The sequence below is a fragment of the Pseudorasbora parva genome, chromosome 4 (genome assembly GCF_024679245.1).
Source record: "Pseudorasbora parva isolate DD20220531a chromosome 4, ASM2467924v1, whole genome shotgun sequence".
In the NCBI taxonomy this organism is placed as follows: Eukaryota; Metazoa; Chordata; class Actinopteri; order Cypriniformes; family Gobionidae; genus Pseudorasbora; species Pseudorasbora parva.
In genome coordinates, this window is record NC_090175.1 from 17,541,070 (window position 1) to 17,554,047 (window position 12,978).

General features: G+C 40.3%; 1 protein-coding gene across 1 annotated transcript in view; it reads left to right on the forward strand.

Moving 5' to 3' along the window:
• The window catches only part of LOC137073777 (mucin-2-like), a gene marked incomplete at its 3' end in the record, with an annotated part of 69,571 nt that overhangs the window by 43,318 nt on the left and 13,275 nt on the right, over positions 1 to 12,978 (forward strand). The window contains exons 8-11 of the mRNA XM_067442485.1: positions 6,566 to 6,715; positions 7,253 to 7,338; positions 10,198 to 10,257; positions 11,339 to 11,424. Of these exons, the coding sequence (XP_067298586.1) occupies positions 6,566 to 6,715; positions 7,253 to 7,338; positions 10,198 to 10,257; positions 11,339 to 11,424 (382 nt within the window). The remainder of the gene's footprint in view (positions 1 to 6,565; positions 6,716 to 7,252; positions 7,339 to 10,197; positions 10,258 to 11,338; positions 11,425 to 12,978) is intronic.

Genomic DNA, 12,978 nt, shown 5'->3' on the forward strand with positions numbered 1-12,978 from the left:
ACAACAACTATGGCTACAACAAGTACCCCTCAGACATCTTCAACTGTTGAATCAACATTGACAACTGATGCAGCAACAACAACTGTATCTGACACCACAACAACTATTGGTGAAACAACAACTGTGCCTACAACAAGCACCATTCAAACACCACCAACTGTAGAATCAACACTGACAACTGATGCAGCAACAACAACAACTGTATCTGACACCACAACAACTATTGGTGAAACAACAACTGTGGCTACAACAAGCACCCCTCAAACATCACCAACTGTAGAATCGACATTGACAACTGTTGCAGTAACAACAACCATGTCTGACACAACAACAACTATTAGTGAAACAACAACTGTGGCTACAACAAGCAGCCAACAAACATCACCAACTGTAAAATCAACATTGACAACTGATGCAGCAACAACAATTGTATCTGATACCACAACAACTATTGGTGAAACAAGAACTTTAGCTACAACAAGCACCCCTCAAACATCACCAACGGTAGAATCACCATTAACAACTGATGCAGTAACAACAACTGTATCTGACACCACAACAACTATTAGTGAAACAACAACTGTGCCTACAACAAACACCCCTCAAACCTCATCAACTGTAGAATCAACATTGACAACTGATGCAGCAACAGCAACAACTGTATCTGACACCACAACAACTATTGGTGAAACAACAACTATGGCTACAACAAGCACCCCTCAAACATCTTCAACTGTTGAATCAACATTGACAACTGATGCAGGAACAACAACTGTATCTGACACCACAACAACTATCGGTGAAACAACAACTGTGCCTACAACAAGCACCCCTCAAACCTCATCAACTGTAGAATCAACATTGACAACTGATGCAGCAACAGCAACAACTGTATCTGACACCACAACAACTATTGGTGAAACAACAACTATGGCTACAACAAGCACCCCTCAAACATCTTCAACTGTTGAATCAACATTGACAACTGATGCAGCAACAACAACTGTATCTGATACCACAACAACTATTGGGGAAACAACAACTGTGCCTACAACAAGCACCCTTCAAACATCTTCAACTGATGCTGCAACCACAACTATGTTTGAGACCACAACTATTGGTGAAATAACAACGACATTGGAAACCACAAGTAATCCTTCAACAACTTCAACTGTAGAATCAACATTGACAACTGATGCAGCAACAACAAATGTATCTGACACCACAACAACTATTAGTGAAACAACAACTGTGCCTACAACAAGCACTCTTCAAACATCACCAACTGTAGAATCAACATTGACAATTGATGCAGCAACAACAACAACTGTATCTGACACCACAGCAACTATTGGTGCAACAATGACGAATTTGGAAACCACAAGTAATCCTCAAACATCACCAACTGTAGAATCAACATTGACAACTGATGCAGGAACAACAACTGTATCTGACACCACAACAACTATTGGTGAAACAACAACTGTGGCAACAACAAGCACCCCTCAAACATCTTCAACTGTTGAATCAACATTGATAACTGATGCAGCAACAACAACTGTATCTGACACCACAACAACTATTGGTGAAACAACAACTGTGGCTACAACAAGCACCCCTCAAACATCTTCAACTGTTGAATCAACATTGACAACTGATGCAGCAACAACAACTGTATCTGACACCACAACAACTATTGGTGAAACAACAACTGTAGCTACAACAAGCACCCCTCAAACAACACCAACGGTAGAATCACCATTGTCAACTGATGCAGAAACAACAACTGTATCTGACACCACAACAACTATTAGTGAAACAACAGCTGTGCCTACAACAAGTACTCTTCAAACATCACCAACTGTAGAATCAACATTGACAACTGATGCAGCAACAACAACAACTGTATCTGACACCACAACAACTATTGGTGCAACAATAACGAATTTGGAAACCACAAGTAATCCTCAAACATCACCAACTGTAGAATCAACATTGACAACTGATGCAGCAACAACAACTGTATCTGACACCACAACAACTATTGGTGAAACAACAACTGTGGCTACAACAAGCACCCCTCAAACATCTTCAACTGTTGAATCAACATTGACAACTGATGCAGCAACAACAACTGTATCTGATACCACAACAACTATTGGTGAAACAACAACTGTGCCTACAACAAGCACCCTTCAAACATCTTCAACTGATGCTGCAACCACAACTATGTTTGAGACCACAACTATTGGTGAAATAAGAACGACTTTGGAAACCACAAGTAATCCTTCAACAACTTCAACTGTAGAATCAACATTGACAACTGATGCAGCAACAACAAATGTATCTGACACCACAACAACTATTAGTGAAACAACAACTGTGCCTACAACAAGCACTCTTCAAACATCACCAACTGTAGAATTAACATTGACAACTGATGCAGCAACAACAACAACAACAACTGTATCTGATACCACAGCAACTATTGGTGCAACAATGACGAATTTGGAAACCACAAGTAATCCTCAAACATCACCAACTGTAGAATCAACATTGACAACTGATGCAGGAACAACAACTGTATCTGACACCACAACAACTATTGGTGAAACAACAACTGTGGCTACAACAAGCACCCCTCAAACATCTTCAACTGTTGAATCAACATTGACAACTGATGCAGCAACAACAACTGTATCTGACACCACAACAACTATTGGTGAAACAACAACTGTGGCTACAACAAGCACCCCTCCAACATCTTCAACTGTTGAATCAACATTGATAACTGATGCAGCAACAACAACTGTATCTGACACCACAACAACTATTGGTGACACAACAACTGTGGCTACAACAAGCACCCCTCAAACATCTTCAACTGTTGAATCAACATTGACAACTGATGCAGCAACAACAACTGTATCTGACACCACAACAACTATTGGTGAAACAACAACTGTGGCTACAACAAGCACCCTTCAAACATCACCAACTGTAGAATCACCATTGTCAACTGATGCAGTAACAACAACTGTATCTGACACCACAACAACTATTGGTGAAACAACAACTGTGGCTACAACAAGCACCCCTCAAACATCTTCAACTGTTCAATCAACATTGACAACTGATGCAGCGACAACAATTGTATCTGACACCACAACAACTATTGGTGAAACAACAACTGTAGCTACAACAAGCACCCCTCAAACATCACCAACGGTAGAATCACCATTGTCAACTGATGCAGTAACAACAACTGTATCTGACACCACAACAACTATTAGTGAAACAACAGCAGTTCCTACAACAAGCACCCTTCAAACATCACCAACTGTAGAATCAACATTGACAACTGATGCAGCAACAACAACAACAACAACTGTATCTGACACCACAACAACTATTGGTGCAACAATAACGAATTTGGAAACCACAAGTAATCCTCAAACATCACCAACTGTAGAATCAACATTGACAACTGATGCAGGAACAACAACTGTATCTGACACCACAACAACTATTGGTGAAACAACAACTGTGGCTACAACAAGTACCCCTCAGACATCTTCAACTGTTGAATCAACATTGACAACTGATGCAGCAACAACAACTGTATCTGACACCACAACAACTATTGGTGAAACAACAACTGTGCCTACAACAAGCACCATTCAAACATCACCAACTGTAGAATCAACACTGACAACTGATGCAGCAACAACAACTGTATCTGACACCACAACAAATATTAGTGAAACAACAAATGTAGCTACAACAAGCACCCCTCAAACATCACCAACTGTAGAATCAACATTGAAAACTGATGCAGAAACAACAACTGTATCTGACACCACAACAACTATTGGTGAAACAACAACTGTGGCTACAACAAGCACCCCTCAAACATCACCAACTGTAGAATCAACATTGACAACTGATGCAGCAACAACAACTGTATCTGACACCACAACAACTATTGGTGAAACAACAACTGTGGCTACAACAAGCAGCCAACAAACATCACCAACTGTAGAATCAACATTGACAACTGATGCAGCAACAACAATTGTATCTGACACCACAACAACTATTGGTGAAACAAGAACTTTAGCTACAACAAGCACCCCTCAAACATCACCAACGGTAGAATCACCATTAACAACTGATGTAGTAACAACAACTGTATCTGACACCACAACAACTATTAGTGAAACAACAACTGTGCCTACAACAAGCACCCCTCAAACCTCATCAACTGTAGAATCAACATTGACAACTGATGCAGCAACAGCAACAACTGTATCTGACACCACAACAACTATTGGTGAAACAACAACTATGGCTACAACAAGCACCCCTCAAACATCTTCAACTGTTGAATCAACATTGACAACTGATGCAGGAACAACAACTGTATCTGACACCACAACAACTATCGGTGAAACAACAACTGTGCCTACAACAAGCACCCCCCAAACCTCATCAACTGTAGAATCAACATTGACAACTGATGCAGCAACAGCAACAACTGTATCTGACACCACAACAACTATTGGTGAAACAACAACTATGGCTACAACAAGCACCCCTCAAACATCTTCAACTGTTGAATCAACATTGACAACTGATGCAGCAACAACAACTGTATCTGATACCACAACAACTATAGGGGAAACAACAACTGTGCCTACAACAAGCACCCTTCAAACATCTTCAACTGATGCTGCAACCACAACTATGTTTGAGACCACAACTATTGGTGAAATAACAACGACTTTGGAAACCACAAGTAATCCTTCAACAACTTCAACTGTAGAATCAACATTGACAACTGATGCAGCAACAACAAATGTATCTGACACCACAACAACTATTAGTGAAACAACAACTGTGCCTACAACAAGCACTCTTCAAACATCACCAACTGTAGAATCAACATTGACAATTGATGCAGCAACAACAACAACTGTATCTGACACCACAGCAACTATTGGTGCAACAATGACGAATTTGGAAACCACAAGTAATCCTCAAACATCACCAACTGTAGAATCAACATTGACAACTGATGCAGGAACAACAACTGTATCTGACACCACAACAACTATTGGTGAAACAACAACTGTGGCTACAACAAGCACCCCTCAAACATCTTCAACTGTTGAATCAACATTGATAACTGATGCAGCAACAACAACTGTATCTGACACCACAACAACTATTGGTGAAACAACAACTGTGGCTACAACAAGCACCCCTCAAACATCTTCAACTGTTGAATCAACATTGACAACTGATGCAGCAACAACAACAACTGTATCTGACACCACAACAACTATTGGTGAAATAACAACTGTAGCTACAACAAGCACCCCTCAAACAACACCAATGTTAGAATCACCATTGTCAACTGATGCAGAAACAACAACTGTATCTGACACCACAACAACTATTAGTGAAACAACAGCTGTGCCTACAACAAGTACTCTTCAAACATCACCAACTGTAGAATCAACATTGACAACTGATGCAGCAACAACAACAACTGTATCTGACACCACAACAACTATTGGTGCAACAATAACGAATTTGGAAACCACAAGTAATCCTCAAACATCACCAACTGTAGAATCAACATTGACAACTGATGCAGCAACAACAACTGTATCTGACACCACAACAACTATTGGTGAAACAACAACTGTGGCTACAACAAGCACCCCTCAAACATCTTCAACTGTTGAATCAACATTGACAACTGATGCAGCAACAACAACTGTATCTGATACCACAACAACTATTGGTGAAACAACAACTGTGCCTACAACAAGCACCCTTCAAACATCTTCAACTGATGCTGCAACCACAACTATGTTTGAGACCCAAACTATTGGTGAAATAAGAACGACTTTGGAAACCACAAGTAATCCTTCAACAACTTCAACTGTAGAATCAACATTGACAACTGATGCAGCAACAACAAATGTATCTGACACCACAACAACTATTAGTGAAACAACAACTGTGCCTACAACAAGCACTCTTCAAACATCACCAACTGTAGAATTAACATTGACAACTGATGCAGCAACAACAACAACAACAACTGTATCTGATACCACAGCAACTATTGGTGCAACAATGACGAATTTGGAAACCACAAGTAATCCTCAAACATCACCAACTGTAGAATCAACATTGACAACTGATGCAGGAACAACAACTGTATCTGACACCACAACAACTATTGGTGAAACAACAACTGTGGCTACAACAAGCACCCCTCAAACATCTTCAACTGTTGAATCAACATTGACAACTGATGCAGCAACAACAACTGTATCTGACACCACAACAACTATTGGTGAAACAACAACTGTGGCTACAACAAGCACCCCTCAAACATCTTCAACTGTTGAATCAACATTGATAACTGATGCAGCAACAACAACTGTATCTGACACCACAACAACTATTGGTGACACAACAACTGTGGCTACAACAAGCACCCCTCAAACATCTTCAACTGTTGAATCAACATTGACAACTGATGCAGCAACAACAAAAGTATCTGACACCACAACAACTATTGGTGAAACAACAACTGTGGCTACAACAAGCACCCTTCAAACATCACCAACTGTAGAATCACCATTGTCAACTGATGCAGTAACAACAACTGTATCTGACACCACAACAACTATTGGTGAAACAACAACTGTGGCTACAACAAGCACCCCTCAAACATCTTCAACTGTTGAATCAACATTGATAACTGATGCAGCAACAACAACTGTATCTGACACCACAACAACTATTGGTGAAACAACAACTGTGGCTACAACAAGCACCCCTCAAACATCACCAACTGTAGAATCACCATTGTCAACTGATGCAGTAACAACAACTGTATCTGACACCACAACAACTATTGGTGAAACAACAACTGTGGCTACAACAAGCACCCCTCAAACATCTTCAACTGTTGAATCAACATTGACAACTGATGCAGCAACAACAACTGTATCTGACACCACAACAACTATTGGTGAAACAACAACTGTGCCTACAACAAGCACCATTCAAACATCACCAACTGTAGAATCAACACTGACAACTGATGCAGCAACAACAACAACTGTATCTGACACCACAACAACTATTGGTGAAACAACAACTGTGGCTACAACAAGCACCCCTCAAACATCACCAACTGTAGAATCGACATTGACAACTGTTGCAGTAACAACAACCATGTCTGACACAACAACAACTATTAGTGAAACAACATCTGTGGCTACAACAAGCACCCCTCAAACATCATCAACTGTAGTTTCAACATTGACAACTGATGCAGCAACAACAACAACTGTATCTGACACCACAACAACTATTGGTGCAACAATGACGAATTTGGAAACCACAAGTAATCCTCAAACATCACCAACTGTAGAAACAACATTGACAACTGATGCCGGAACAACAACTGTATCTGACACGACAACAACTATTGGTGAAACAACAACTGTGGCTACAACAAGCACCCCTCAAACATCTTCAACTGTTGAATCAACATTGACAACTGATGCAGCAACAACAACAACTGTATCTGACACCACAACAACTATTAGTGAAACAACAACTGTGCCTACAAAAAGCACCCTTCAAACATCTTCAACTGATGCTGCAACCACAACTATGTTTGAGACCACAACAACTATTGGTGAAACAACAACTGTGGCTACAACAAGCACCCCTCAAACATCTTCAACTGTTGAATCAACATTGACAACTGATGCAGGAACAACAACTGTATCTGACACCACAACAACTATTAGTGAAACAAAAACTGTGGCTACAACAAGCACCCCTCAAACATCACCAACTGTAGAATCAACATTGACAACTGATGCAGCAACAACAACTGTATCTGACACCACAACAACTATTAGTGAAACAACAAATGTAGCTACAACAAGCACCCCTCAAACATCACCAACTGTAGAATCAACATTGACAACTGATGCAGCAACAACAACTGTATCTGACACCACAACAACTATTGGTGAAACAACAACTGTGGCTACAACAAGCACCCCTCAAACATCATCAACTTTTGAATCAACATTGACAACTGATGCAGCAACAACAACTGTATCTGACACCACAACAACTACTGGTGAAACAACAACTGTGCCTACAACAAGCACCCCTCAAACATCTTCAACTGTAGAATTAACATTGACAACTGATGCAGCAACAACAACAACTGTATCTGACACCACAACAACTATTGGTGCAACAATAACGAATTTGGAAACCACAAGTAATCCTCAAACATCACCAACTGTAGAATCAACATTGACAACTGATGCAGCAACAAAAACTGTATCTGACACCACAACAACTATTAGTGAAACAACAACTGTGGCTACAACAAGCACCCCTCAAACATCACCAACTGTAGAATCAACATTGACAACTGATGCAGCAACAACAATTGTATCTGACACCACAACAACTATTGGTGAAACAACAACTGAAGCTACAACAAGCACCCCTCAAACATCACCAACGGTAGAATCACCATTGACAACTGATGCAGTAACAACAACTGTATCTTACACCACAACAACTATTGGTGAAACAACAACTGTGCCTACAACAAGCACCCTTCAAACATCACCAACTGTAGAATCAACATTGACAACTGATGCAGCAACAACAACTGTATCTGACACCACAACAACTATTAGTGAAACAACAACTGTGCCTACAACAAGCACCCTTCAAACATCACCAACTGTAGAATCAACATTGACAATTGATGCAGCAACAAAAACAACTGTATCTGACACCACAACAACTATTGGTGCAACAATTACGAATTTGGAAACCACAAGTAATCCTCAAACATCACCAACTGCAGAATCAACATTGACAACTGATGCAGGAACAACAACTGTATCTGACACCACAACAACTATTGGTGAAACAACAACTGTGGCTACAACAAGCACCCTTCAAACATCTTCAACTGTTGAATCAACATTGACAACTGATGCAGCAACAACAACTGTATCTGACACCACAACAACTATTGGTGAAACAACAACTGTGGCTACAACAAGCAGCCAACAAACATCACCAACTGTAGAATCAACATTGACAACTGATGCAGCAACAACAATTGTATCTGACACCACAACAACTATTGGTGAAGCAAGAACTTTAGCTACAACAAGCACCCCTCAAACATCACCAACGGTAGAATCACCATTAACAACTGATGCAATAACAACAACTGTATCTGACACCACAACAACTATTAGTGAAACAACAACTGTGCCTACAACAAGCACCCCTCAAACCTCATCAACTGTAGAATCAACATTGACAATTGATGCAGCAACAGCAACAACTGTATCTGACACCACAGCAACTATTGGTGAAACAACAACTATGGCTACAACAAGCACCCCTCAAACATCTTCAACTGTTGAATCAACATTGACAACTGATGCAGGAACAACAACTGTATCTGACACCACAACAACTATTGGTGAAACAACAACTGTGGCTACAACAAGCACCCCTCAAACATCTTCAACTGTTGAATCAACATTGACAACTGATGCAGCAACAACAACTGTATCTGATACCACAACAACTATTGGTGAAACAACAACTGTGCCTACAACAAGCACCCTTCAAACATCTTCAACTGATGCTGCAACCACAACTATGTTTGAGACCACAACTATTGGTGAAATAAGAACGACTTTGGAAACCACAAGTAATCCTTCAACAACTTCAACTGTAGAATCAACATTGACAACTGATGCAGCAACAACAAATGTATCTGACACCACAACAACTATTAGTGAAACAACAACTGTGCCAATAACAAGCACCCCTCAAACATCACCAACTGTAGAATCAACATTGACAGCTGATGCAGCAACAACAATTGTATCTGACACCACAACAACTATTGGTGAAGCAACAACTGAAGCTACAACAAGCACCCCTCAAACATCACCAACGGTAGAATCACCATTGACAACTGATGCAGTAACAACAACTGTATCTGACACCACAACAACTATTGGTGAAACAACAACTGTGCCTACAACAAGCACCCCTCAAACATCACCAACTGTAGAATCAACATTGACAACTGATACAGCAACAACAACTGTATCTGACACCACAACAACTATTAGTGAAACAACAGCTGTGCCTACAACAAGCACCATTCAAACATCACCAACTGTAGAATCAACATTGACAACTGATGCAGCAACAACAACAACAACAACTGTATCTGACACCACAACAACTATTGGTGCAACAATAACGAATTTGGAAACCACAAGTAATCCTCAAACATCACCAACTGTAGAATCAACATTGACAACTGATGCAGGAACAACAACTGTATCTGACACCACAACAACTATTGGTGAAACAACAACTATGGCTACAACAAGTACCCCTCAGACATCTTCAACTGTTGAATCAACATTGACAACTGATGCAGCAACAACAACTGTATCTGACACCACAACAACTATTGGTGAAACAACAACTGTGCCTACAACAAGCACCATTCAAACATCACCAACTGTAGAATCAACACTGACAACTGATGCAGCAACAACAACAACTGTATCTGACACCACAACAACTATTGGTGAAACAACAACTGTGGCTACAACAAGCACCCCTCAAACATCACCAACTGTAGAATCGACATTGACAACTGTTGCAGTAACAACAACCATGTCTGACACAACAACAACTATTAGTGAAACAACATCTGTGGATACAACAAGCACCCCTCAAACATCATCAACTGTAGTTTCAACATTGACAACTGATGCAGCAACAACAACAACTGTATCTGACACCACAACAACTATTGGTGCAACAATGACGAATTTGGAAACCACAAGTAATCCTCAAACATCACCAACTGTAGAAACAACATTGACAACTGATGCAGGAACAACAACTGTATCTGACACGACAACAACTATTGGTGAAACAACAACTGTGGCTACAACAAGCACCCCTCAAATATCTTCAACTGTTGAATCAACATTGACAACTGATGCAGCAACAACAACTGTATCTGACACCACAACAACTATTAGTGAAACAACAACTGTGCCTACAAAAAGCACCCTTCAAACATCTTCAACTGATGCTGCAACCACAACTATGTTTGAGACCACAACAACTATTGGTGAAACAACAACTGTGGCTACAACAAGCACCCCTCAAACATCTTCAACTGTTGAATCAACATTGACAACTGATGCAGGAACAACAACTGTATCTGACACCACAACAACTATTGGTGAAACAACAACTGTGGCTACAACAAGTACCCCTCAAACATCACCAACGGTAGAATCACCATTGTCAACTGATGCAGTAACAACAACTGTATCTGACACCACAACAACTATTAGTGAAACAACAGCTGTGCCTACAACAAGCACCCTTCAAACATCACCAACTGTAGAATCAACATTGACAATTGATGCAGCAACAACAACAACAACTGTATCTGACACCACAACAACTATTGGTGCAACAATAACGAATTTGGAAACCACAAGCAATCCTCAAACATCACCAACTGTAGAATCAACATTGACAACTGATGCAGGAACAACAACTGTATCTGACACCACAACAACTATTGGTGAAACAACAACTGTGGCTACAACAAGCACCCCTCAAACATCTTCAACTGTTGAATCAACATTGACAACTGATGCAGCAACAACAACTGTATCTGACACCACAACATCTATTGGTGAAACAACAACTGTGCCTACAACAAGCACCATTCAAACATCACCAACTGTAGAATCAACATTGACAACTGATGCAGCAACAACAACAACTGTTTCTGACACCACAACAACTATTGGTGAAACAACAACTGTGGCTACAACAAGCACCCCTCAAACATCACCAACTGTAGAATCGACATTGACAACTGTTGCAGTAACAGCAACAACTGTATCTGACACCACAACAACTATTGGTGAAACAACAACTATGGCTACATCAAGCACCCCTCAAACATCTTCAACTGTTGAATCAACATTGACAACTGATGCAGGAACAACAACTGTATCTGACACCACAACAACTATCGGTGAAACAACAACTGTGCCTACAACAAGCACCCCTCAAACCTCATCAACTGTAGAATCAACATTGACAACTGATGCAGCAACAGCAACAACTGTATCTGATACCACAACAACTATTGGGGAAACAACAACTGTGCCTACAACAAGCACCCTTCAAACATCTTCAACTGATGCTGCAACCACAACTATGTTTGAGACCACAACTATTGGTGAAATAACAACGACTTTGGAAACCACAAGTAATCCTTCAACAACTTCAACTGTAGAATCAACATTGACAACTGATGCAGCAACAACAAATGTATCTGACACCACAACAACTATTAGTGAAACAACAACTGTGCCTACAACAAGCACTCTTCAAACATCACCAACTGTAGAATCAACATTGACAATTGATGCAGCAACAACAACAACTGTATCTGACACCACAGCAACTATTGGTGCAACAATGACGAATTTGGAAACCACAAGTAATCCTCAAACATCACCAACTGTAGAATCAACATTGACAACTGATGCAGGAACAACAACTGTATCTGACACCACAACAACTATTGGTGAAACAACAACTGTGGCTACAACAAGCACCCCTCAAACATCTTCAACTGTTGAATCAACATTGATAACTGATGCAGCAACAACAACTGTATCTGACACCACAACAACTATTGGTGAAACAACAACTGTGGCTACAACAAGCACCCCTCAAACATCTTCAACTGTTGAATCAACATTGACAACTGATGCAGCAACAACAACTGTATCTGACACCACAACAACTATTGGTGAA